The sequence below is a fragment of the Podarcis tiliguerta genome (genome assembly GCF_965153285.1).
Source record: "Podarcis tiliguerta genome assembly, chromosome: Z".
NCBI lineage: Eukaryota > Metazoa > Chordata > Lepidosauria > Squamata > Lacertidae > Podarcis > Podarcis tiliguerta.
Genome location: NC_139553.1, coordinates 49,891,239 through 49,919,130, shown reverse-complemented (window position 1 = coordinate 49,919,130; position 27,892 = coordinate 49,891,239). Strand labels below are relative to the sequence as shown.

General features: G+C 48.7%; 2 protein-coding genes across 16 annotated transcripts; one reads left to right on the top strand and one right to left on the bottom strand.

The window, feature by feature from the left end:
• Positions 1-852: 852 nt before the first annotated feature.
• LOC310669080 (gamma-aminobutyric acid receptor subunit beta-4-like) lies at positions 853-11,539 on the bottom strand. Of its 4 annotated transcripts, XM_083422601.1 has the most exons (10): positions 10,236-10,456; positions 7,940-8,090; positions 6,865-6,953; positions 6,120-6,187; positions 5,695-5,915; positions 4,438-4,520; positions 3,747-3,884; positions 3,411-3,563; positions 2,426-2,643; positions 853-2,307 (listed from the first exon to the last, which is right to left on the bottom strand). In XM_083422601.1, exons 1-10 carry the CDS (start codon positions 10,342-10,344, stop codon positions 1,990-1,992), a joined length of 1,548 nt encoding a protein of 515 aa, XP_083278727.1. In that variant the 5' UTR covers positions 10,345-10,456; the 3' UTR covers positions 853-1,989. The 4 variants fall into 4 exon arrangements, with proteins under 4 accessions (XP_083278727.1, XP_083278728.1, XP_083278729.1 ...); XM_083422602.1 differs by lacking the exons at positions 7,940-8,090; positions 10,236-10,456 and adding an exon at positions 11,503-11,539; XM_083422603.1 differs by lacking the exon at positions 7,940-8,090 and having other exon boundaries at positions 10,236-10,359.
• LOC310669070 (FERM and PDZ domain-containing protein 3-like) lies at positions 10,779-26,426 on the top strand (the record flags this gene model as incomplete). 12 transcript variants are annotated; one of them, XM_083422560.1, is made up of 15 exons in its annotated part: positions 10,779-11,055; positions 13,348-13,609; positions 13,728-13,830; positions 14,057-14,102; positions 14,233-14,319; positions 14,738-14,845; positions 15,802-15,933; positions 16,343-16,462; positions 16,766-16,902; positions 17,514-17,631; positions 17,729-17,818; positions 18,250-18,429; positions 19,762-19,891; positions 22,135-22,692; positions 23,958-26,426. In XM_083422560.1, 14 exons carry the CDS (start codon positions 13,462-13,464, stop codon positions 25,400-25,402), a joined length of 3,402 nt encoding a protein of 1,133 aa, XP_083278686.1. In that variant the 3' UTR covers positions 25,403-26,426. The 12 variants fall into 12 exon arrangements, with proteins under 12 accessions (XP_083278686.1, XP_083278687.1, XP_083278685.1 ...); XM_083422561.1 differs by having other exon boundaries at positions 13,702-13,830; XM_083422559.1 differs by having other exon boundaries at positions 13,702-13,830; positions 14,717-14,845.
• Positions 26,427-27,892: the final 1,466 nt, after the last annotated feature.

The window sequence follows — 27,892 nt, the reverse complement described above, 5'->3', positions numbered from 1 at the left end:
TTATTCACTTATTCGTAATTTTATAATAATAATAATAATAATAATAATAATAATAATTTATTATTTATACCCCGCCCATCTGGCTGGGCTTCCCCAGCCACTCTGGGCGGCTTCCAAAAGAATATTAAAATACTATAATACATCAAACATTAAAAGCTTCCCGAAACAGGGCTGCCTTCAGATGTCTTCTAAAAGCCTGGTAGTTGTTGTTCTCTTTGACATCTGGTGGGAGGGTGTTCCACAGGGAAGGCGCCACTACCAAGAAGGCCCTCTGCCTGGTTCCCTGTAACTTGGCTTCTCGCAGGGAGGGAACCACCAGAAGGCCCTCGGTGCTGGACCTCAGTGTCCGGGTAGAACGATGGGGGTGGAGACGCTCCTTAATGATATTGCCCAATATTGCCCAAAATTTCTCATACAAACCACAAATATAAACACACACACACATACTTGGTGGTCTCAGGACGGTTCATGGAAAATAATTATAAATAATTATAAATATAAATGGTAAGTAAAAATAATATATATAGAAATATTAAATAATGATATATACATCTATATTTCTCTGCATAGTGGTTGCATTTCTTCTGCCAATATATATATATATAACCATAAACAAGATAAATATATGATATATTACGCAATACATCATTATATTATTTTTATATATCTAATAATATATTGAATATATATATCAATAATATAAGGATATATCAATAATATGTCTAAGCATGTGTGTATATCATATAAATATAAATGAGATCTAATTAATATCTATATATTATAGATGATGTTTTATTATAATAAAACATAGCCCCGCAGCCCTGTTTTTGAAAGGAAAGAAACGGACACCGGTTGTTGTTTTTCTTCCAAGGCCGTATATTTAAAGTGAAATTCTCCCGATTTTATAAGGGAAAAAAAAAGACGAGAAAGATTCCCAACCGACGGATATCGTACAGTTTCCAAAATGTGTTTTTTTAAGGTTCATGTACATTGCTTAGGGGGGGGAAAGGAACTCTGCACACGCTCAGGAGCACTTTCCCCAAATCCCTCCCAGAACAACAAGGGGGGGAAAACCCAAAATGTGAGAACGGAGAGATCCCATTGGTCGGTCGGTCGCTAGGTAGAAAACTGTAAACTCGGTTCAAGTCGGTTCCGGAAAAGTCCGTCCACCGGAACCTGTAATGGCAGAAGCAACGGAAGGGAAGTGGCCGGTGGGAAGGAAGCCCAGCCGGTCCAAGGAGGAGGAGGAAGAGAAAGTACTGGAAGTTGGGAGGCGTGGCTTGTTCCTCGTTTCCCGTTACTCGAAACGGTGGGTTCTCCATGGCTGGTTTGGGGACAGGAAGTGGCTGCAAGGGGACAGGAAGTGGGGAGGGAAGGAGAGGGGAAGGGACAAAAAGGCGCTGTGAGGGAACAGGAAGGAACTTTTAAGAGAACAGGAAGGGACTGAGAGAGAATAAGCAGGGACTGTGAGAGAACAGGAAGTCCCTGAGAGGGAACAGGAAGTGGCTGTGAGGGAGAAATGAAAGGGACTTTAAGGGAACATCAAGGGACTCAGAGAGAATAAGAAGGGACTGGGAGAGAACAGGAAGGGACTGTGAAGGAGATGAAAGGGACTATGAGGAAATAGGAAGTCCCTGAGAGGGAACAGAAGTGGCTGTGAGAGAACAGGAAGGTACTCTGAGGGAGAGTAAAGGGGACTGTGGGGGAACTGGAAGTGCCTGAGAGCAAAGAGGAAGTGAATTGAAGGGAACAGGAAGGGACAGGGGTAAAACCGGAAGGGGCTGTTCGAAAACAGGAAGGGGTGGTGAGAGAACAGAAGGGGCCTGTAAGGGAACAGGAAGTGCCTGAGAGTGTACAGGAAGTGACTCTTAAGGGAAGAGGAAGGGACTGTGAGGGGACAGAACAAATGGGAAGCGGAGAGGAGGCAAGGCTGGGGTAGGAGTGGGGGCAGAACCTGAACCCGGCGCCTGGAGCTCTCCCTGTTGGACGTCAGTTGACATAGTACAACCAGTAGAGAAGGTTGAAGAAGCCGAAGGTGATGGGGAATAGAACCCGGGACCACTTGTCAATGGTGCTGACGTCGGCCAGGTCGGGGATCTTCAGCTTCAGCTTGGAGGACCTCCGGCGCAGGCGGCAGTTGGCCCGGGCGGTGCGGCAGGCGGGTGCCTTCCGAGAGTGTAGGGCGGTGCCTGAAGATTCGAACCCGCGCAGGCCACAGGGGCGTGGGTCTGGCGAGGGTGACGTGGAGAAGAGCGGGCAGTTGCTGTCGGAGACGCCGGCTAGGAGGAGGTTGCCATATGGGTCGGGCTGGAAGGAGAGAAGGGAGCTCAGGGTCATCTATCCCAACCCACAGAGATCTCGGCCTCAAATACAGGACCCTGAGGTTCACCCATCCCCACCCACTTTTTAGGCAGGAATCTCGCACCTGAGTCCGGGGCTCCAGGCGCCGGGCCCGTCTCTTCTGCTGGCGTGGCCCTCGCCCAAAGAAAATGTAGTTCACCAGGGCATATTCCAGCAACGCCAGGAAGACGAAGACGAAGCAGCCCATCAGGTAGACATCAATCGCCTTGACGTATGGGATCTTGGGTAGCGTCTCCCGGAGGTGGGTGTTGATGGTCGTCATGGTGAGGACGGTCGTCACCCCTGGGTGCCGCGGCGGGTGGGAGAAGAAACAGGGTTAGTTGCGTGGCCGAGAATTATAGCGCAGGGAAGGCACCATAATTCAAACCTCCGTCATGATCAACAATCAAAATATTTTTGTAATATCCAAAGATGGGACTGATATATTGAAATCAAATGTTTTCATACTCTGAAATCAATCGATGTCATGATTGAAGACGGATATATAGAAACGCCTAGTGAAATCAAACCTTTTCATACTGGAAGTCAAGCGATATCGTGACTGAAGATGAATATATAAAAACATCCATGGAAATCCAATGATTTCATATTGAATCTGGATTCCATATGACCTTAATGGGTTGGAGAGCTGGGCACCACTTCACCAAATGGGATTAAGGTCAGGGCCTTTAAGGAAAATCAGATGGACCATTAGGAGGATGGTGGACCTCAGGGTCTTGGTGGACCACCAGTTTGCTACCAGGATATGGGAGAAGGTTCTCAGCGGCTTGGTGGTCCTCCAACTTCACCTGAATCCAACCCAATGAATGTCAAGGGGGTCCTGCATTTAGGGAGGATCACATGGATCCTGATGGACTCAGGGTCTTGGTGGACCACCAACTTGCTAGCGGGACATAAGAGAAAGTTCTCAGGGTCTTGGTGGACCTCATACTCACCTGAGTCCAACCCAATATGTTTCAAGAGAGACAAAGGTCAGGTTCTGCCTTTAGGGAGAATCACATGGACCCTTGGTAGCAGGACCCCGGAGCAAGATCTCAGGATCTCCTCACCTAGGGCCACCCGGGCGGCTGAAGCATCGTAGTTGATCCAGAAGGAGACCCAGGAGAGGATGGTGATGAGGATGGAGGGCATATAGGTCTGCAGGATGAAGTAGCCGATGTTCCTCTTGATGCGGAAGCTGAGCGACAGGCGGAGGTAGGAGCCTGTTGGAGAAAGAGGAGATGGTCAAGCCGGACGGGACCCCAGGATCCAGATGAATCGGTGAGGACATCTCTGGTATCTTCAGCAAAGGGTGGACTGGAGGACCGTGGTCTCCCACCCTGTGTCTGACAACCCCAGGATTTCAGGCAGGGGGTTAGACTAGATGATCCGACAGGGCAACCCACCAGTGGTGAAGACCACCTCACGGGTGACCAGCTTCTGCTCGATGATGGTGAACTGGGGCAACTCCAAGACCTCCATCCCCGTTACGGCCGAAGAGTTTCCTTGCCAGAAGAAGACAATGTCGTCAACAGTGTAGCCATCTGGGAGGAAAGAAAATAAGAAACAATGAGAATGATTCCTGGTTGAAAACTATTCCTGCCTTAAAATTAATCCTGGGTTAAAATTAATTCCCAGATTAGAATTATTCCTGTCTTAAAATTAATCCTGGGTTAAAATTAATCCTGGTGGAAAAGTATTCCTGTTTTAACATTATTCCCGGATTAACATTATTCCCCAATTAAAATCCTCCTGGTTTAAAATTAACCCTGGTTTAAAATTATTCCTGGATAATACTTTTCTTTGATGAACAAGGAATAATTTTATTTTATTCCTGCCTTAAAATTATTCCTGTTTCAAAATAAACCTGGTTTAAAATTATTCCTGCTTTAAAGTTAAATTCATTTTAATTATCCCTTGATTAACAAGAAATTATTTTATTTTAATTTATTTTATACTTATTCCTGTTTAAAATTAATCCTGGTTTAAAATTATTCCTGCCTTAAAATTATTCCTTGATTTTTCCTGGATAATACTTTTAATTATTCCTTGATTAACAAGCAATAATTGAATTTAATTGAATTGAATGATACGCACAGCTCTCAATTTCCAGGGTGCAATTCTGCTGATCCAGGGGGTATCTCCGGAGATCCATCATACAGGCGGCAGTTGTCGTGATCCTGCAGAAAGAGAGAGAGAGAGGATTCCCAGGATCCATTATGGGGATCCCTGATTGACGGATGCGGGGAATGCTATATATTGATTTTGGGGGGATTTTCCAACCCCTTTTTGGATGATATTCCTGGTCCAATATCTGAACTCGCAAATATTTCTCTAATTTTGCCTACTGATAAGTATTAATTGATAAGTATTAATTGGATGGTTAATTTTATGAACTATTAATGTGTATTAATTGATAAGTATAAATAGGTAAGTATGGGGCTACCTTTGAAGGTGACCCGGAAACTACAACTAATCCAGAATGCAGCGGCCAGACTGGTGACTGGGAGCAGCCGCCGAGACCATATAACACCGGTCTTGAAAGACCTACATTGGCTCCCAGTACGTTTCCGAGCACAATTCAAAGTGTTGGTGCTGACCTTTAAAGCCCTAAACGGCCTCGGTCCAGTATACCTGAAGGAGCGTCTCCACCCCCATCGCTCTACCCGGACACTGAGGTCCAGCACCGAGAGCCTTCTGGCGGTTCCCTCACTGCGAGAAGCCAAGTTACAGGGAACCAGGCAGAGGGCCTTCTCGGTAGTGGCGCCCTCCCTGTGGAACGCCCTCCCACCAGATGTCAAAGAGAACAACAACTACCAGACTTTTAGAAGGCATCTGAAGGCAGCCCTGTTTCGGGAAGCTTTTAATGTTTGATGTATCACAGTATTTTAATATTCTTTTGGAAGCCGCCCAGAGTGGCTGGGGAAACCCAGCCAGATGGGCGGGGTATAAATAATAAATTATTATTATTATTATTATTATTATTATTATTATTATTATTATTATCGGATGGCTAATTTTTATGGACTATCAAAATGTATTGAAATTGATAATATTTAACCGTGATCACTATGCAAGGATGAAAGCCGTCATTAATCATGATCCATCCAGTAATCATGACCTGTCCATTAATAATCATTAATCATGATCCGTCCATTAATAATGACCTGTCCATTAATCGCCCCGCCCTGTTATGATCAACACGCACAATAAAAAACTGATTAGCACCCAGTTTGCGGTGATCACTAGGCGAGAACGAAACCACCCATTAATTGACCGTATTTGCAATAACGAACTGGCAGGAGCAAATCGGTTCTTGATTATTGGTGATTAATATCATTAATATCTGCCCACCTCAGGCCGTAAAGGACGGTGCCATCTGGGTGCAAGCGGATCATGCGGTTCTTGACGGTGACCCCATGCAGGAAGGACTTTTTGTCATTAAGAAAGTAGGTGTCTGGGAGCCAGAGCTGGTCGGCGACTCGGTTGTCGAGTGTCAGGTTGAACGGCAGATCGCCGTAGGCAAGCCGCTTGTCCCGCCAGCTCTGCTGGAAGTACATGGTTATGGTATAGTCCTGGCAGAGGAGAAAAGAAAGAGAGAGATGGGGGAAATTGGAGGAGAGAAGGATAGGAGGAAAGAAGGAAGAAAGGATAGGATAGCAGGAAAGAAGGATAGAAGAGGAAAAAGAAAGAAGGGTAGAAGGAAAGAAGGACAGAAGGAAATCCATCCTTTCCAGCAGGATTCGAATCTGGATCCAGTGGAAGTTCGTCCTACTTACCATGTTGACTTCAGAAATCTGGTCAATGCTCGAGATGTGGATGCTCATCCCCACCACCACAGGGTTCCCTGAAATAATAACAATAACAGTAACAAAACAACACCAAAGCAACAGATATATTATGTTATATTATTATATTATATCATATTATATTACAATAATAGATTATTATATTAAAATGAAGTAATAAAATTATTAATTGCTAATGAAACTCATAATTGGTTAATTTATTGACTTGTGATAAAATGTTAAAGATGATCACATGATGAAACCATAAAATGAAATCCTCAATGGGAAGATGAGATAATAAAAGGAAATAATAAAATAGTCATAAAAAAATAACCCCATAAAATTAAGAAATTAAATTATAAACAATAAATCATAACTTTAGATAATAAATAATAAATAAAGACTAAAAGTCAATAAGGAATAACAGCAAATCGAACAATAGATTATAAGAAAATGATAAAAGAGATAATAAAAGGGGATAAGAAATAATCATTTATTAATTTATGCCCTAACTTATTATTTATGATTAATTATCTAATTTATTATCGATTAGATTTATGCTCTTTTAGGCGGCGTTGCCTTACCTCCGAAATAAAACCGAAACATAGATTAATAAGAAAATAATAAAAGTGGATAATAGGTAATCATTTATTTATTTATGACCCGGCGTATTATTGATTACCTGATTTATTATCAATTGGATTCATGCTCTAACCTTTAGGCCACGCTGCCTTACCTCCAAAATCGGGCCGCAGGCGGACATCATAGCCTTTGAGGAGCTTGTCCACAATGTCCTTGACCACCGATATGTTGCCAGTGGAGGGGCTGCAAAACAGGAGAAGACCATGGCCTCAAAGCAGTTGAGTTAAAATATTGGGGGGTCCCCATTGAGCCCCACCCCATATGGCACCCTATACATTTGGGGGTCCTTTGTATATTGGGATGCCCAGCTGGTTTAAAACATGGAGGGTCCCACATGGCATCATTTAAACCTGCCCCCGAATCTATTATATTGGGGTTCCCAGCTGGAATGAAATTTTGGGAGAAGATATTGGGAGCCCCAATAAACTTGGAGGGGCCCATCATATATTCTATTGGGGTGTCTAGCTGGAATAAAATATTGTGGGGTTCATATAGATTTGGGGCATTTGAGATATTGGGCATCATGCTTCATGCACTCATGGCCTCCTTTAAACTTGCCCCCCTGAATTCCAGCTGGGAACCCCAATATAATATATTATATGAATTTCATGTAAATTGGGGGGTGGGTTTGAAATATCGGGGTATCATGCTTTTTGTGGCAATTGGAGGAGTCTCTCCCCTATTCTGTGGGGGGGGGCAGCTAGGGGACTCCAGAACCCCCCCACAAGTGAGCCCCTTGCAGGTTAGCCTACCTGTGCACCCCCTAAAAAAACCCAGGTGACCCCCCACAGGTTAACCCACCTGTGTGCCCGCTAAAACCCCCACAGGTGAACCCCCTGATACCTTGTCGGTCCCCCCAAACCCTGGGGGAGTCCCCCAAAGTTAACCTACCTGTGCCCCCTTAAAACCCCACAGGTGAGCCCCCACTACCTGTCTGCCCCCCAAATCCCTAGGGAAACTCCCGCTACCTGTCCACCCCCCAAAAAACCCAGGGAGGCCCTGCTGCCTGTCCACCCCCTAAAAAAACCCACAGGTGAGTCCTCCGCTACCCGACAGCCCCCCACCCCCCAGGGGAGCCCCCCACTCCCTTTCTACTGCCCCAAAACCCCAAGGGAGAACCGTGCTACGTTTCCGCCCTCCAAAACCCCCAGGTGAGCCCCCCAACCTACCTGTGCGCCCAGCAGCAGCAGCAGAGGAGGAGACACAGCGCAACCCATGCGCCGTCGCGCAGTCCCCGCATTTCCGAGGGGTGGGAGGTCGGGGTGGGGTGGGGGGGCAGCACCCCCAAAATGGGGGCAGCGGTGGGGCCGGCCGGTTCACCTGAAGCGAATGGAAATCCGAATCGAAGAGTGGCGCTCAGCAGGCGCTGGAAAAGGCTCCTCCCGGCAGACTCGCCATGGCGCAAAACGGACGGGAGAAGAAATGCGCTCCAGTTGCGCGCAGGGTGGCCAACGGAGGAGCCAACGGAGTCTCCGGCGAGCGGGCGCACGTGGAAAAGGCGCTTTGGGAGACGGCGGCGGGACGCGGAAGTTGCGCTCCAGAGGCCGCAATCGGAGACGCTGCGCCCAATATGGGGAATGCTCTTTTGGGGCCGCCGGCAGAGAGTCTCTGGCCAAGAGGAATGATGCGCTCTTGAGCGTGGAGACGAGGAAAGGCTGCGCGCCAACGGAGGGAGATGCGCTTTTGGGGGTCGCAGGTGAGGATCGGCCGCCGGCGGAGACTGTCTGAACAGACGAAGAAAGGCTAAGCCCAAATGCAGAAAATGCGCTTTTGGGAGACAGTCAGAAGGAAAATGCGCCGTCGGGCGCGCAGGCGAGGAAGGACTGATGCGAGGAAAGGCTGCGCGCCCAAAGGCGGGAAATGCGCTGTCTGGGCCGCAAGCCGCGAATGAAGACGCTCCGGCCCACGGGAAGGATGCGCTGGGGGGAAAGGCGCCCAAAGGTGGGAAATGCGCAGGCGAGGACGGCGGGACCAGGGACGGATCCGAGGAGGAGACGCTGCGCGCCAACGTGGAAATGCGCCCAGGAGAAGCCGCCCGAAGGTCCTGCTTTTGGAGGAGGACAGACCCCCAATGGAATCTGCGCGCAACGTGGGAAATGCGCCTTCGGGGGGTGCAGGCGAGGATGGCGGGACCGGGGCCGGATCCGAGGAGGAGAAGCTGCGCGCCGACGTGGAAATGCGCCTTTGGAGAGGAGATGCGCCTTTGCAGGAGGAGAGTCTGCGCGTAGCGTGCGAAAATGCGCTTTCGGGGGGGGGGGTACAGGCGAGATTGGCCGGTCCACGGACGGATCCGACAAAGTGGAAGTTGCGCTTCCGAAGGCTGTAGAGCGGGAAATGCGCCGACCTCCGGGAAAGGTGGAATCCGGTCTCGGGGGGAGGAGTGGAGGAGGACGAGGCCGGATCCTTGGATCCCTCCGGCGGCGAAATGCGCTCTCGGGGGGCGCAGCCAGGCCGCGAAATCCTCACTCGGGCCCAATCCGCAGGGGGGTCCCGATGCCTTTTGGGAGGGGGCACAAATACCCGCACTTGGGGGGCGCCGGTGAACGATGCGCTCCTGGAGGGTGGCGTAGGGCGGGGGTCGCCGCCGGATCCGTCTGGATGCGTAAAAATGCGCGTTTTCGAGGGGAAGGGCGCGCAGGCCTCGAAATCCGCGCTCGGGGGGCGCCGGGGAGGGGGTGGGATCCGCTCCTGGGGGGGGGCGCAGGGAGGCCCTCGCCTCTGTTTGGCCCGGCGGCCGCTGCAGAGGATGCTCCGCGCTCCGCCTTTCCGAGAGGAGGAGGGAGGGAGGGACGGAGGGAGAAGGAATCACGTGATAGGAAGAGCAGTTTTGGGGGGGGAGAACCCCAAAAATAAAGGAAATGAGAATCCGGAAGAAAAAAGCAATTTTTTTCTCCAAAATAAAGGGAAATCGCCCTCAAAGCGCAGAAAGGGGGGGCGAGGAGACAGAAAGAGTAGGGGGGAAAAGAGAGAGGGAGACGAGAAAGAAAGAGGAGAATGAGAGGGAGAGATGAGGGAGAAGAGAGGGATGGGGAAAGAGAGAGGAGAAGAAAGGAAGAGAAGAGAAAGGAAGGAAGGGAAGAGAGAGAAGAGAGGGATGGAGGAAAGAGGGAAGGAGAAAGAAAGAGAGGAGAAAAAGAGAGGAGGGGAAGAGAGAAAAAATAGAGTGGAGAAAGAAAGAAAGAAAGAAAAGAAAGAAAGGAGAAGAAAGAAAAGAAAGGAGAAAGAGAGAGAGAGAGAAGAGAGGGATGGGGGAAAGAGACAGATGAATGGAGACGAGAGAAAGAGGGGGGAAGAGAGAGAGAGTACAGAGAAAGGAGAAAGAAAGAGAGAGGAGAAAGGGTTGATGGGGTCATCTAGTCTGACCCGCTTCTGCCCCCGCCATTCTAAGGTTATTTCCCGGGTATAGGGTGGTATATTATTATTATTATTATTATTATTATTATTAATCTCTCATGAGGTTCATGCCTTGCTCGGGGTCCGACTGGATGACCCCTGGGATCCCCTTCCAGCCTGGCCCTTCTAGGATTTTCTCTTCGCTTCTCCAATTCCCCTCCAGACGGGAAAAAAAGAGCATCCTCTACTGCATCGGTGGTCAGTTGCTAAGCAACCCCGCATTCCAGGGATTCTCCCACAATGCTTTGCTCCATTCTGGCGAGGCCCGAAACCTTCCATTTCCACCCGCCGCCGCCGCCGCCCCCCCCAAAAGATGTATAGGGGAAAAATCTGACAGCCGGACTAGATCCGGTTTCATCTAGTTTGACCCCCCCACAGCAAGGCAGGAATCTCATCATCATCATATTATTATTATTATTATTAGAATCTATATACAACCGGGGGGGGGGTCAGACTGGATGACTTTTGAGGCTCCCTTCTGAGTCCCCCATTCTAGATCCCTGCATTACAGGAGGGTCAGACTGGATGACTTTTGGGGCTCCCTTCCAGCTCCCCATTCTAGATCCCTACATTGCAGGGGGGTTAGTCTGGATGACTTTTGGGGCTCCCTTCCAGCTCCCCATTCTAGATCCCTGCATTGTAGGGGGGTCAGACTGGATTACTTTTAGGGCTCCCTTCTAGCTCCCCCATTCTAGGATCCTGCGCTCCGTTTCCCGCCTCGCGGGGGGGTCAGTCTGGATGACTTTTGGGGCGCCCCTCCCTCTTCGCTTCCCCCCTCCCTTCCCGTGTACTGCAGTGACGACGAGCGCCGCGAGTGCGCAGGCGCGGCCGGAGCTGCCCCCCCCCCCCGCCGTCTTCCCGGCCCGATTTCGGGGGGCCGCAGGGAGTCCCGGTAAGGCCCGCGACCCCCATAAAAAAACCACAACTGGGGAGGGGGTCTGCTTGCGCCCGAGGTATGCGCCCTCCCCCTTCTGGTTTTGGGGTTCCCGACGGAGCAGGTCGAGGGGCCCCCAAGTTCTCCTAATGCCCCCCCAAACGGCTCCCTCCCTCTTACCGCCCCTCTTTTCTCGAAAGATGGGCGGCCCCGTAGCCCAAAGCTTGCACTTGGCGGGGCTACGAAGGGGGCAGTTTGGAGGGTATGTGTTCCCCACCCCAGGCGGGCAGATCCCTTTGGTTCCCCACCCCGCTTTTACAAAGGGGTATGCAACGGCCCCGGCGCCCCATCTCGCCTCGTGCTTTTGGGGGGCTACGGATGGCGACGGTTGTGGGGCGAATGTGGGGCGTGGGGGACCCCCATTGGGGGACAGGTTTCCTCCCAAAGACCTCCTTACACGCACACCAAGCGGGTAAGTCCATTTCGATCCTTTCCGCGGCACCAGTGATTGCCTGGCGAATGGAAGGGAAGGTACCTGAGGGTCATCCAGTCTGACCCGCTGCTCATAGTACGTGTGAAAAGGACCTCGGGGTTTGGGGGAACCACGAATGTCACCTCACTGGATTCCAGGCTTCTCTCTTGAGATTCCTGCCGCCAGGAATGGTCCGTTTCCAAGAATCTCCATCCAACCACCCGACCTCCGAGGAAGGTATCAAAGGAGAGAACGGCGAAATGAGAGGAGGAGAGGAGAGATGGGGGGAAGGAGAGAAGAGGAGAATAATAATAGGGCGGGAAGGGACCGCCAAGGCTACTTTGGATGGAGTTACAAGCTTGGTGGGTCAGAGGAACGCCTATTATTATTACTGTATTATTATTATTATTACTATTATTAGGATGTCAAAAACAGGTCATGCCGATGCCGGATGAATCTCAGGCCTCCTTCTCTTTCTCACCTTCCCCGTCTCTCTTCTCTCTTTCTTTCTTTCTCTCCTTCTTTCTCTCCCTCTCCATTCCTCTCTCAAATCTCCCTTTATCTCTCCCCCCCCTCTTTTTCTCTTTCCCTCCCTCCCCCTCCCTCCTTTCCCGACCCCCCCTCCTTTCCCGACCCCCCCTCCTTCTTTCTCTTCCCCATTCCCCCCTTCTCTTCTCCTCTCTTTCTTTCTCTTCTCCCTCCAGTGTCGCATCTCTCTCTCCCCCCCTTCTCCCCTTCTCTCTTCCCCATCTCCCCTTACCCTTTCTCTCCATCTCCTCTCTCTCTCTCTCTCTCTCTCTACTTTCTTTCTCTGCTTCTCCATTCCTCTCTCAAATCTCCCTTCCTCTCTCCCTCTCTTCTCTCTCCCCCCCCCTCTCTTTTCCCATCCCTTTCTCTGGGACCAGGCCAGGAGCCAATTCCTTTCATATTCTTGATTCTTCCTTCCCTCCATCCCTCCCCACTCTTTCTGGAAGGAGAAAAGGAGGAGGTGACATGGCCAGAGGGCATCTCTCCCACCCACAGTGAGTAGGGTTCTCCTCCTCTGAGACAGGATCAGGCCCTGCTGCTGCTGGATTTTCCTGGATCTGAATGCCAACTGCAAACAGCAGCTGAAATGTGATGAATTATAATTTTAAAAAGCAATATTTTGAGCTCTATTGTGAATATTAAAAGAGGTGGTGGCTTAACTGGACATTTACGTTTGCATTATTTGTGGGGCCTTTTTGTGGAGAAGCTGTGTCCCAAGGAATAAATAAAATGGTTCTGGTTTAAAAATAAAATAAAAAATGCAAGCAGTTATTGAATTGCAGTTGATTACAAAATGGCAAAGGAAAGCCATAATGCCGGACCTGGTTGGCAAAAATGCAATGTGCAAATCGATGCCAACTTTGCAGTTGATGAAGGCTGAAATGCAGGGAAGAGATAAGGGTTAGGGGTTGAGGATAGGGATAGGGGTTGGGGGTTAGGCATGAGGTTAGGGGTAGGGATGGGGTTGGGGTTAGGGGCAGGGCCATCTTAAGCATATCAAGCGCCGTGGTGCAAAGCTCCCTCCGGTGCGCCCCCCCCCCGTTTCCCAGAGTTGTCCACCTTTTTTTAGGGAGGACAGTGCTGCCTGCAGGGCTGGAGGAGGCAGGCAAGGGTGACGAGCTGATGCTGGGAGGAGCTGCATTCAGCCTCCACCTCTTCCCTGATGCCCCATGCCACTAGTCTCTATAGGTAAGACGCCCCTGGTTAGGGATTAAGGATAAGGGTTAGGGATAGGGGTTAGAGATAGGAGTTAGGGATACGGATAGGGATAAGGTTTCCTTTTTTGGAATAATAAAATCCCTTTTTTACAGAAAGGTTCAACCTTGCTGGCATCCCAGATTCTGTGCATTAGAATAGAGACCGTGGATAGGATTCTTCCCTCCCTGTGTCCTGGAATCCTGTCTTCTCCCGCCGCTGGAGATGCAATGCCAGAGGAAAGCTGGGATGCTATGGAATGGGGACCACCGCCTTCCGAGGCCTTCCGACAGGTGACAATCCGGCGCCACCCGGACAGAGGGTTTGGCTTTGTGGCCGGTGGCGAGAGGCCCGTGGTGGTGCGTTCAGTAGTGGCAGGTGAGGATTCCAGGGATAAATCTCAGCATCGGATCATCGAGTTGGAAGGGGGTTGGACTAGATGACGCTGAGGGTCTCTCTCCCCCCGACAGACACCAGCTGCCCCTTCCTTTGGCAGGCGGACCCTCGGAGGACAAACTCTTTCCCGGGGACCAGATCTGGGCCATCGGTGACGAAGACGTGAGTGATGTTGCCCGGGAGAGATTCATCGAAATTGTGAGGTGAGGAAGGAGGAAGTGGGTTCAAGACACGCTGGTCGGACTGGGTGACCCTTCTGAAATTTAAGAGCTGCAGTTCCTGCCTCCTATACAAATCCATGGATTCTTTCTGGAGGAATTTCAACGCAGGGGAGCTGGGACCCCCGAGGGTCATTCCAGTCCAACTCCCTGGAGAGGCAGAAATCTCAAGGAAACCCTAAATGTCTCCTTTGTTCCTTTCCTGCCACAGAAGCGCCAAGGAGTCCGCTGTCTTCACCGTGCTGCAAACCCATCAGGTGAGATCCCCGGGGGTCATCCATCTCAACCCCCACCCCCTGGGAAGTCGGGAATCTGCTTTTCCGGCTGAGATTTTGGAAGGCAGCTGACCTCTCCTACAAGGCCCGTCTTTTCCTTCTCCCCTTCCAGTCGCCCAAGTCGGCCTTCATCAGTGCTGCGAAGAAGGCCAAGCTGAGGTCCAATCCTGCCAAAGTGCGCTTCTTGGAGCCGGAGCCGGTGAGTTCTGGAAAGTTCTGGAAGGGTGGGGATGTGGTCGTCTCCTTTCTTCATGTCTCCGTTGTCTCTTTGGGCTTGTTAAGGATAGTTAATGTGCTGCACAGAGTGACTGGGGAGGCCCAGGCAGGTGGGTGAGGTATAAGTAATAAATAATAATAATAATAATAATAATAATAATAATAATAATAAATTTTATATTTATATTTATACCTGGCCCATCCAGCTGGGTGATTAAAAACAGATTAAAAACAGAATAAAACATCAAACCTTAAAACTTGCCTAAACAGGGCTACCTTCAGGTGTCTTCTAAAAGTCAGGTAGTTGTTTTATTATTATTATTATTATTATTATTATATTATTATTATTATTATTATTATTATTATTATTATTCCGCCAGCCTCTGCTTTTCCGCCCGCAGGAGATGCTGAAGAAAGAAGCCCTCCTCCTCATCCCCAACGTCCTGAAGGTTTTCCTTGAAAACGGGCAGGTCAAGTCCTTCACCTTCGACAGCCGCACCACTGTCAAGGTAGAAAGGGAAGCAGTGTCTAGTGATTAGAGCAAGGGGCTGGGAAGCAGCGCGTAGTGGTTAGTGACTTGTAAAATGCTTTCAGAGGAAAAATATTTCTAGAGATTTTCTATTATGTTACATTCTAGTCCAAAGGAATTTATTGAAGTTACAGTGGTGCCTCGCAAGACGAAATTAATTCGTTCCGCGAGTCTCTTCGTCTTGCGAAGCAACCCTATTAGCAGCTTAGCGGCTTAGCGCTATTAGCGGTTTAGCAGCTATTAGCGGCTATTAAAGTCTTAAGGGATTAGCGGATTAGCTGCTAAAAGGCTATTAGAGGTTTAGGGCTTAGAAAAAGGGGGCGGGGAGCGAAAAAAAATCTCAAGCCCATAGGGAAATTCGTCCTGCGAAGCGCATTGAAAAACGGAAAACCCTTTCATCTAGCGGGTTTTCCGTCTTGCAAAGCATTCGTCTGGCGGGGTACCACTGTATATTCTATTTTATTTATTTAATTCTATTTAAGTTACATTCTTAATTCTTGATACATTGTAATTCTTAATACATCAGGAAAGAAGGATTTATTTTAAGTTTTTAATGTGTGCTAAAATACAGTCCTTTTTTATCAACATCAGTTAACAAACATGGATACATATGCTATCATGTTATTGTTTGAGTTAAATAATTGTTATTAAGGAAATGATTTTTCTTCTCCTTCCAGTAAAGTAGAGCAAAACAGTTGTCCAAATAAAAAGTTAACTTATTAAACCTCAACATCATTTTATAATTATCGGTCTGTGTATTTCTAATAGTAGAACCAAATCAGTCATTTTTGATAGAACTGTAAAAATTAATTATTCCAAAAAGGAAACCTCCCTCTGATTGTCACTATTAAGGGGGTGCCAGCAAAGGGGGTGCCATCCGTAAAAAAATGGATTTTTCTTATTCTTCCAAAAATGCTTTTCTCTCGACCCTCCCAGGATGTGATGGCAACCCTCCAGGATCGCCTTTCCTTGCGGCGGATTGAGCATTTTTCCCTCGTCTTGGAATACCGCAGCCCCGAGCGGAGCCACCAGTTTCTCCTCCTACAGGAGCAGCAGCCTTTGGCCCACGTGAGTCAGGAGGGAGCCGGGGGTCATCTAGTCCACCCCCCCCCACCAGAGCTTTGAAATCCTCCCTCCCTCCCATTCATCCTTCCTACCTTCTTTCCTCACTCCCTTTCTCTGTCCTTCCTTCCTTCTTTCCTACCTTCTTTCCTTCCTTCGTCCCTCTCTCTCTCTCTCTCTCTCTTTCCTTCCTTCCTTCCTTCCTTCCTTCCTTCCTTCCTTCCTTCTTTCCTTCTTTCCCTCCCTCCCTCTTTCCTTCGTCTCTCCCTCCTTTTCTCCTTCCTTCCATCATCCCTCCCACCCTCCCTTCGTCCCGCCCTCCCTTCCTCCCAAATCCCACAAGGATGGACAGGGGAAAGGGACCCCAGGGTCATCTAGCCCACCCCCTTGCCAGAGCTCTCCTTCCTCCCCCCAGGTCGTTCAACGGACCCACTACCAAGGCATGCGGTGCCTTTTTCGGGTCAGCTTTTACCCCAAAGACCCTGCCGAACTGTTGCGGCGAGACGCCGCCGCCTTCGAATACCTCTACATCCAGGTCAGCGGGGGGTGTGTGAATGTGTGGTTAGAGGGTCCCAATCCTTCCTTCTAGCCGGCTGCTCCACCTAGTGGTCCTAACTGCTCCTTAAATGGGTGGGGTACAAATTTATTATTATTATTATTTTACTGGGGGTAAGCACTAGTTCCAGCTCACTAGTCTTCCTAGTCCCTCGATCTAACCACTAGGGACTGCTTACAACTCACAAACCACTAGGTGCTGCTTTCTAGTCAATAACCACTAGTCACTGCTTCCCAGTCCCTCGCGGTAACCACTAGGCGGTGCTTATAATTCCCTCTCCAGAGCCGCAACGATGTCATCCGGGAGCGGTTTGGTGCCGACCCCGATCCGGAGTCGCTCCTGGTCCTGACGGCGCTTCACATCTATATCACTGTCTCAGCCACCCGTCCCAGCCACAAGGTGGCGCTCAGAAACGTCGAGTGAGTGAGTTCCGGGGGGAACCCTGAGGGTCATCCTGACCAACCCTTGTTCCCACACCTGGGACAGCCAACCGTCCTTCCTTCCTTCGTCCCTCACTCCCTTTCTCTTTTCTTCCTTCCTTCCTTATTTTTTTCCTCCTCCCTTTCTCTGTTCTTCCTTATTTGTTTCCTTCCTTAGGAAGGAAGGAAGGAGAAAGGAAGGAAGGGGGAAGGAAAAACAAAAAGGAAGGGAGGGACAGCAGAAAGAAGGGAGGGAGGGAGAACAGAGAAAGGAAGGAGGGAAACAAGGAAGAAAGAACAAAGAAAGGGAGGGAAGGAGGATAGAGAAAGGGAAGGAGGAATGAGGAAATGAACAAAGGAAAGAATCAGGGAAGGAAGAGCAAAGGGAGGGAGGGAGGGAGAAAGGAAGGAAGGAAGGACAGAGAAAAGGAGGAAGGGTCGAAGGAAGGAAACAGAAGGAAGAACAGAGGGAGGGTGGAAATGGGGAAGGAAGAACTGAGAAAGGGAGTGAGAGAGGGGGGAGGAAGGAAGGAAGGAAGGAAGAACAGAGAAAGGTAGGCAGGAAGGAAGTACGGTAAATTGGAGTGTGTGCGTTTCCTTTTTCTCCCCAGGAAGGAGTGGGGTCTGGAGCCCTTCTTGCCTCCCTCTCTGTTGCCGGCTACCAAGGACAAGCTCCTGCGCCGGTCGCTCTCACAACAGCTGAAGGCGCACCAGCGGCGCGGCGCCCAGGTGGGACACTAACTCCTGGGATGGGTCCCTAACCCCCGCCTTGAGCTTGGGGTCAGACTGGATGACCCCAAGGGGCCCCCCGATTCTCTCCTCGCAGGTCTCACCTACCCGGGCCAAGCTCCAGTACCTACGCCTCCTCGACCGGCTGCCCACCTTCTCCGGTGTCATCTTCCAGACTGTCGGGATGGTAGGGTTTCCGGTTTCTGGTTTGGTTTCTGTTTCAGGTTCTGGGCTCAGATTCTGGTGCCAGGTTCTGTTTTCTGGTTCCCAGTTCCGGGCTCCAGGTTCCGGGCTTGTATTCTGGGTTCCAGTTTCTGGTTTGGTTGCCAGTTCCTGGTTCTGGTTTCCAGTTCAGTTTGGTTAGGGTTCCGGGCTTGGATTCTGGTTCCAGGTTCCGGTTTGGTTCCCGGCTTTGATTCCAGTTGCGGTTCCTGGTTCAGTTCCAGTTCCTGGATTCTGGTTCCAGGTTATGGGTTTTGGTTTCCGGTTCCTGGTTCTGGTTTCCAGTTCAGTTCGGCTAGGGTTCCGGGCTTGGATTCTGGTTCCAAGTTCCAGTTTGGTTCCGGGTCCTTATTCTGGGTTCCAGGTCTGAGTTTGACTACTCTGACTCTCTCGTAGGACGGCCAGGACACGGCCCCCACCCTCCTGGTGGGCCCCCGCCATGGCGTGAGTCACGTCATCGACCTCCGCACCAACCTGACCACTGTCCTTTGCGAATTCGGCCAGATCAGCAGAGTCCAACTCTTCCGGGAGAACCCGGGTGTGGCAAGGGTGGAGACCGGCATTGTGGATGCAAAGGTGGGCAGGCTGGAGGGCCGCCTGGGGGCCATCCCGTCACTCGGATTTTCTTTGGGTTTTTTTTCAGATTTTCAAATTTTTAAATCTGAATTTAAAAAATTTAAATCAGATTTTTAAATTTTAAATTTGGTTTTTGATTTAAATCACATTTTTATTTAAATCACATTTTTAATTTAAATCACATTTTTTCTATTTAAATAAAAAAATTATTCAAAGAATCAGATTTTTTGATTTAGATCAGATTTTAATTTAAAGCACATTTTTAAAAAAATCTGATTATTTCAATTTATATCGGATTCTTTTGATTCAATTTATATTCTGATTTAAATTAGATTTTTATTACTTAAATCAGATTTTTCATTTAAATAATATTCAGGCTTTATTACGATGAGAACAATAAGAATACAGTGGTACCTCTGGATGCAAATGGGATCTGTTCCTGTAGCGTTCCCAAAGCAAAGGAAGGAGTAGACTCTGATAACACACAGAGGCTTCAACGAGCAAGACTCTGGGAGGAGTGCGTATAATAATAATTCCTGTCCACCCTTCGGCCCAGGTCGTTTTATTCACAAAAGAACTTTTTACCCAGTGTTCATAAAAACCAATCAGATTTCCTCTGAGCATTTAAAAAAACCCCACGTGGGGACAAAGTTACACTACAAAACTAATTTAAGCATGCATACTTCTGGGGTAAATAAAACAGAACTAAAAAGGAAGAATGCATTCAGCAAACTTGGAGGTCATAAACAGCAATAAAGGAAGGAAGGACGGGTAGTATTTACCATGTCTTTGTGAACACTCTTCCTAGCCCTTAAGATCTATCTAAAGATTTAAAAAACTACATCAAAGAAGCTACCTGATGCCTGATGAATGGCCAGAAATGCAGAGGCTTGTGGGATTTGATCAGAAATTATTGTCAATGAATCTAACCCAGTCAATGCCATGCTTTCATAGCGGACACAATGGCTTGACGCATATTTTATAATTCCTCATAGTAATCCCATCTGATCCCCACACTCTGGAAATGTGCACTCCTACGGTTCCAGAGCCCGATTCGCATCCTGAAGCGAACGCAACCCGTTTCTGCACGTGTCACGATTTGCCCTGTGCATGCGCATGATGTCATTTTGAGCATCTGCGCATGCGCGAGTGGCGAAACCCGGAAGCGCGTGCTCTATTACTTCCGAGTCGCCACGGAACACAACCTGAAAATATTCATCCCGAAGCTACTTCAACCTGAGGTAGAATATTGTATAGTCCTCTTATTCTAATAATAATAATAAAGATCAATATTTTATGATTTTATGATTCCAATACTACTTCTCTCCCCAGCCGCTGGTGCTTCTGATGGAGTGGCCAGAAGCCACCAATTTTGCTGGCCTCATTTCTGGCTACTGCCACCTACTGGCCGACTCCAGAAGGACGCTTTTCCCGGTCGCACCGCCTCCCATGACCAAGGCAGGTACGTTTCCAAGCAAGGGAAATTCCAAGCAGCTGAAAGTCAGATTTTTCTGGAGGGGATGAAATCCCAGAATCCCAGATTGAAGGAAGCCAGCCTGGGCCCCTATTATTATTATTATTATTATTATTAGTACCCAGGGGGGCACTTCAGGGAGAAGGGGCCAGAGGGGACTCAGAGAGCAGCAGCTGGAAATCTGGACCAGCGTCCACACCAGAGGGAAGTAGGGGGGAGGAGTCCCAGGCATCGGGATCAGGCGGCGCGCTACCAGCGGGAGAACATGAGGCAGGATTGACCACGCCTTCGTCAGGGAGCGAGGAAACGGTTAAGAGGAAGGTTAAACGCGCGCGCGCGCCAAGTTCAAATGTACAGGAAGGCGGCACAGTCGGCAGCCCGGGTAGGGAGCCAAGTCCTAAAGCCCGCCGAAGAGAGCGGGAGGAGTCAGGAGGGTCAACGTCTGCGTCAGAGGAGTCCAGGAGGGAGGAGACCCCGGGGGGCAGCAGGACCCAGAGGAGAAAGGAGAGAAGGGAGAGGTGGAGTAAGATTAGAGTCTTAAACTGGTGTACAGGGGGCGGAGATTCAGACGGAGCTTCGCCGGTCTAGACCCTAGACGTAGAGCTGGGCGCTGAGGCTTGGAAATGGAAACTATACTTCAATAAAGACTTTGATACATTACTACCGGCTAGCGTTGGTCCTCTGTGAGCTGGGACCAGGAGCCAGCTCTGACATTATTATTATTAAATTTACTCTTACATTTCTCCAACAAAAAGGGACAATTTTAATAATAATAATAATAATAATAATAATAGTCTTACATTTCTCCTATGAAAATATGCATATGCTAAATAACAACAAAACAACAATAATGCTTTTACATTTCTCTGTTGAGACGACAACAACAATTTTACATTTCTCCTATGAAAATGTTGTTATTTAGTCGTGTCCGATTCTTCGTGACCCCCTGGACCAGAGCGTGCCAGGCACTCCTGTCTTCCACTGCCTCCCGCAGTTTGTTCAGACTCATGTTTGTAGCTTTGAGAACACTGTCCAACCATCTCGTCCTCTGTCGTCCCCTTCTCCTTGTGCCCTCCATCTTTCCCAACATCAGGGTCTTTTCCAGGGAGTCTTCTCTTCTCATGAGGTGGCCAAAGTATTGGAGCCTCAGCTTCAGTATCTGTCCTTCCAGTGAGCACTCAGGACTGATTTCCTTCAGAATGGATAGGTTTGATCTTCTTGCAGTCCATGGGACTCTCAAGAGTCTCCTCCAGCACCACCTATGAAAATAGGGACATCCTAAATAACAGCAACAATAACAGCAACAGCATCAAAACAACAACAATCATGCTTTTACATTTTTCTGCTGAGAATAGAGACGTCAATAATAATAATAGAATTATTAATTGAATTTATATACCGCTCAATTCCTGGGTCCCCCTGTTGTTGTTGTTATATTTTATGTTATGTTATGCCATGCTATGCTATTCTTTTTTATTCTTTTCTTTCTTTTTAATTAATTGAATGTATCTACAGGCCTACATCCTGGAGTTCCCAGATATATAATTTACTATATATAGTATTCAAATATTAATATGAATATTAATACTTATATTATTATTAGAATGAGAATGAGAATTTATATACCAGCTCCCATGACCAAGACAGGTACATTTCCAAGCTCAGAAAATTCCAACCAGCTGAGATGTCTGATTTTTCCAAAGGGAATAAAATCCCAGATTGAGGGAAGCCAGCCTGGGTCCCTGTTAACAACAACAACAACAATTGATTTATATCCCGCCCATTTGTCCACTCATATATTCCTCCAACGAGAAAAGGGACAATCATCTTACATTTCTCCAATGAAAATAAGCATATCCTAAATAACAACAACAAGAACAATAATGCTTTTACGTTTCCCCACTGAGAATAGAGACGTCAATAATAATGACCACAATAATTTTACATTTTTCCTATGAAAATAGGGGCATCCGAAATAACAGCAACAATAACAGCAACAGCAACAAAACAACAACAATCATGCGTTTATATTTCTCTACTGATAATAGAGACATCAATAATAATAATAGTAATAATAATACATTTAGGTGCAGAAAATATGAATGCCCTACGGAAATGCAGGAGGTTCCAGGTTTGAATCAGGCCAATCACGGGTCAAGAGGGTTGGACTATACAACCCCGGAGCACCTTCCCTGGCAACCATCCTCACCCTCCAGTCTCTCCTTTTCCAGGCAGAGAGAAGGAGGCTGGGAACCGTAGTGCCTGCAGCAACCGCCGTGCTATGCCACCGGAGCTGCCACGCCGCCGCCGCCCCGACCTCAACCAGAACCGGATCTTCGGAGATGGGGAAACGCGGCCCAGGACCAAGTCGGATCCAGTGCTGAAACTCCCGGGTGCCGAGGGCGAGGGCTGCGGTGCCAGGCGTGCCCGAGCTCGCTCGGTGGACGGTCCCGGACGGAGCCTGGGCCGTGCTGGCCTGGATCTGACAGCACTGCCGCCGCCGGGCAGCGAGGGCGATGAGGACGACCCCACCACCACCCTGGCCATCGCGGCACCGCCACCTGGCTTCGGGGACAATAGCTCTGATGAGGACGACGCCCGGCGCCAGCGGGTGGCACCAAGCGAGGATGCCGGGTGCCAGCTACCGGTGACCTTCGTCGAGGCGGTGGTTCCGGGGTCCCGGACGGTCCGGGAACGAGCCCAGGATCTTGACGAGGCGCTGGTGTCGACCCTGCAGGCCCTAGAAGCCCTGGCGGAGGCGGAGGATGGACCACCGGCGCCAGCCACGGGTATTGAAGATGGTGTCGAGCCCACCCCCTGAAATAGGGATTAGGAATAGGGTTATTAGTATTAGTAGTAATTGTAGTATTGAAGAGGGTGTCAAGTCCACCCCCAGGTTAGGGATAGAGTTATTATTATTATTAGTAGTAGTAGTAGTAGTAGTAGTAGTAATATTAGTATTAGTATTGAAGAGAGTGTGAAGTCCACCCCCAGGCATAGGGATAGATTATTATTATTATTATTATTATTAACATCATCATCAATATTATTATTAGTAGTAGTAGTATTGAAGAGGGTGTTGAGTGAGGTGTTCTCAAAGTAAAGGAAGAATTGAACTCTGATCAATAAGAATACACACAGATGCAAGACTCTGACCAGCAAGACTCTGGGAAGGGTGCGTATAATAATCTGTCTCTCCACCCTCCCGCCCAGGTCATCTTATTCACAAAAGAACTTTTTACAAAACCAAAGTTAAACTACTAAAACTAATTAAGCACACATATTTCTGGGGTAAACAAAACAGAACTACAAAGGAGTGCATCTGGCAACCCCAGGAGGTGATAAACAAGCAATATACATAAGGATGGCCAGGAAGACAGCAATCATTATCACCTTCAGGTGAGATCTGTTTCCAGGCCCTAAGATCAACATCCTGAGATTAACATTTCAGAAAAGCTACATCAAAGAAACTTGCCCACTATCTTTATGGCCCAGGATGCATGCCTGGGCTGTGTACGTGACTTGTCAAGAAAGAGAAATGGGCAGTAGAGGAAATGGCCAGAGATGCAGAGGGTTGTGGGATTTGGTCAGAAATTATTGGCAATGAATTAAACCCAGTCAACACAATGCATTCATCGTGGACACAATGGCTTGATGCATATTTTATAATTCCTCATGGTAATCCCATCTGATCACTACAGTTGAATCCATCCCTTGGGATAGGGATTAGGGATAGGATTATCATCATCATCAACAACAACATTATTATTATCATTGTTGTTGATTATTATTATTATGATTATGATTATCATCATCATCATCGTTGTTGTTGTGTTTTGGGAGCTGCCCAGAGTGCCTGGAGAAACCCAGCCAGATGGGCAGAGTAGAAATAATAAGATAATAATAATAATAATAATAATAATAATAAGGGTTAGGGATAGGGGTTCAAGATAGGGATAGGAGTTAGGGATAGGGATTAGGGATAGGGTAATAACCCTAGTATTAGGATTATTATTCAACATCCTAATGCTCCCGGCCCTTGTGGTTTCTCCAGGTCTCATCGTCCTGGCCGCCCTCGACCCCGACTCCGGCCATGACGCAGACGCTTCCCCCAACGCCACCTACTTCCTGGCGCAACGGGTTGACCCGGATGGCTTCCTGGTCCAGAAGGACCTACCTTTCCGCTTGAGAGGCTGTGGGGCGCCCACTTGGCAGGCGAAGACTGGGAAGTCCTCACCAGCGTGGCTCGCCGAGGCCAAACCAAGTCCCAGTGCTCAGCCTTGCCCCTCGAACCCTGAACCGGAGTGTCCCCAGAAGGAGACAGAGAGCTGCCAGGTGCCGGTGGATAGGATCCGGAGAGATACTATGGTTCCCCCACCCCAGGAAGTGTCTGATCTCGAACCCAAGGTGCCACACGGAGATGATCTGGAGGTCCCGGCACAGCCGCGGGTGCCCCGGCCGGCGTTCCGCTTCCGGAAGCTCTTCTCAGCGACATTCCCAGCACGGCTCAAACGGGAAACGGATGAGCGCCGGGCGCAACTCCGGAAAGTGAAGCAGTTTGAACTGGAGTTCCTGGAGCAACTCCTGAAGGGTCCGGTGCCGGGGGGCTGTGGTTGCCCACCTGGCACCAGCCCTGTGCCAACAGCGCCCAGTGTGTCACGGTGCGACTGCCGAGGGAGAGAGAGTTGCCCACAGCAGGTGGCACAAGGATTCCCGAGTCGACGGGTGCGCTCAGCCAGCCCAGAGCCGAGAGATGTGGAAAAGAGCGCCTCCTGCCTGGGGACTGAGTGCGTGGTGGCAGCAGCGCCACGCTACGAGAAGCTGCAGCGCTGCGCCAGCAGGGAAGGGGCCGTTCCAGAAGAGGGTGATCCAGCGCCGCGTTTCCCGGATGACGTGTGCCCACGGCAACTGGGGCCGGGTGGAGAGGGCTGCTGCTCAGTGCGCTCCTGCTTCTCAGGGCGGGGAGGTGACGACGAGGCCGATGAGCTGTGCTACTCGGTGCCGCCAATGCCGGATGCAGCAGCCCGGACACAGGAGATTGACCTGAGGGCAGCATCGGGCCTCGACCGCATCCGGGAGCTATGCGGCCGGGAGTACGCCTTCCCCGGTGGGTTCTCAGCGGTGAGGCTCGACGCTGAACGGCTGCTGGGCGCCCTGCGGCAATGTGCAGCAGCGGCAGGGAATGGGGCGTCGGTGCCAGATGAGGGCCGGCGGGAGCTGGCACTGGCCTTCCGGGAGCTGAGGGCCGCCTGCCGGCGGGTGGCGGGTGCCGAGAAGAGCCCGGCACGGCTGCTGCCGGCCGTTGCCGGGAGCTTCCGGGTGCTGGCGCGGTTGGCGGAGACGGCAGCAGTGGTGGGCAAAGAGGCACGGCGGCGGGCACTGCTGGCTCAGGTGGAGGAGGTGGCAAGGAACTACACTGCCCTGGCAAGGGCGGCGGAGGAGTCAGCAGCCAGGCAGGCGGGCGAGGAGCCAGTGCGCAGCAAAAGTGAGGCTTGCTGAGAGGACGTCCAGGGAAGTGTGACGAGGCGGCTGTTTTGCGGGGAAGGCGGCAATTTTCTCTCAGAGGGCTGAAGTGCCCTGGGCTCCATTGGCGGGAGCCCGGTCATGTAGTCCAACTCCTCGGCTCTGAAAGCCGGGATGCGGTCGGGTGACCCCACCCACTGCAAGAATTGGCACAGGACCCTCCAGTGAAGAGAGGGAGGAAAGAAGGAAGGGAGCGAGGGAGGAAGGAAATGGGGTAGGAAGAACAGAGAAAGGGAGGGAGGGATGAAGGAAGGAAGGCCGGAAAGGAAGGACAGAAAAGGAGGGGGGACGAAGGAAGGAAAGGAGGGAGGGAGGGAGGGAGGATAGAGGAAGGGAGGAAGGAAATGGGGAAGGATTAACGGAGAAAAGGAGGGAGGGACAAAGGAAGGAAGGACAAAGAAAGGGAGGAAGGGAGGGAGGACGGAGAAAAGGAAGGAGGGACGAAGGAAAGAAGGAAGGGCAGAGAAAGGGAGAGACAAAGGAAAGAAGGAAGGAAGGAAGGACAGAGAAAAGAAAGGAGGGAGGAAGGAGGAAGAAAGGAAGGAACACAGGAAGGAAACAGGGAAGGAAGAACGGAAGAACAGAAAGGGAGGGGGGCAAAGGAAAGAAGGTAGGAAGGACAGAGAAAGGGAAGAAGGAAGGAAGGAAGGACAGAGAAAAGGAAGTAGGGACAAAGGAAGGAAGAATGGAAAGATGGAGGGACGAAGGAAAAGAAGGAAGCTGGGAGATGGTTGGATGACTCTGGCAACCACAGTGGTTGGTACCACAATGATTGGCACTGAGGTGGCCTTGCCTGGGGTTGGGCTGGATGACCTTTGCGGTTCCCTCTGGACACAGAAAACCCCCCTTTTTTACATGCCTGTATATATTATACATAATAAAGACTATATATGTATAGATATATGGAAATTATATCTGTGTAATTTTGATCTGAGATTGTCTATATAGAAAGATGTGAAACTTATATGCAAATTTATGCCAATACATGAATCTTCATATCGATCTTGTGTTTGTGACATCTCTCCCCCTCTAAAAAAAATCGATAATAATATTTATTTTAGAATATGGACTATTCCTAAACAATATTAATTAATCCAGAATAATGTTGGGTAAAATTAATATATAATGATATTAATGTGGACTATTAAATAACTAATCAAATCAAGTAATAATATTAAGTAATATTAAGTAGCAAATAATATTAATAATTGATATTAATATTAATAATAATGTTAATTTTGAAAAACGGACATAATCCGAGTCCTTTCTTGACTCTTATTTCTTTATGAAATTTGGGGGAAATAAATAATAATATAAACATAAAAATGTAACAACAACAATATGCACCAATATCCAGTATCCATTTTATTGTTTGTACTAGCCCATCTGAGAGGATTAACTGAAAATAATCATGAACATTCTTCCTTGATTTATTTCTTTATGAAATGGGTGGGATATAAATAATACAGATCGGGAACGCCATGGAGTTTGGACATTTTGGCTCCTGAATTTAACAACAACAACAACAATTATTATTTGTCCTGTGTTGCCCCAAAACCATCATATTTCTTCCTTGATTTATTTTTTATTTCTTTATGAAATGGGTGGGATAGAAATAACAGCAATAATCATATAATACAAATACTGATAATAATAAAAATGCTAATAATCACTAATAATGATGAGATACAATGAAACAATAACATTAAATTAAAAAATAAAGGAAAGATTAGAGAAGGAAGGCCTGGGGAAAAAACTTTTTTTTCCGGTTTCCCCCAAAAGCTGTCCCCCCCCAGGGGAATTAAAAAAAACAGTTTGACATAGTTTGAATATCTCCCACCCCATTTATAGAAAAAACAGCTTTTTTTTAAAAAAAGGGGAAAAACCTGGTTTCCTGTAGGCCTCCCCATCCCTACCCAAGATCTCTGGGCGGTTTGGGAAATATTCCAAGAATTGCAGCCAGGAGTTCTGCAGGCTCAGGTTTAGAGATGGGAAGGCCTGGGGGTAAAACGGGGAAATTGGGTGCGAGGGGACAGGTTGGGGGCGGGTTATGGTGGGGTTTTTTAAGCCTTTGCCCCCTGGAAAAAAATCTGGGGGGAACCCAGCCCGATGGGCGTTGTATAACTAATAGCATTATTATTATTAGGGATAGGAGTTAGGGATAGGGATTGGATAGAGTTATTTATTATCATTATTATCATTATTATTATTATTATTAATATTCTATTGGGAGCCACCCAGATGGGCAGTGTATACATACACAAATTTTGTGTGTGTGTGTGTGTGTATATATATATATATATATGCTTTCGTAGATTTTCACGGGTACAGGAATGCAGGTTTTGGTGTCCTCGGGTGTCTTCCCGTGTAAAAGTTGGGGTGTCTAGGCGACGTTTCGACGAGGTCTCACTCGTCATCTTCAGGCTGGTGCTTTCGGCTTCTTGTTACTGGAACAGAGCAGGATCT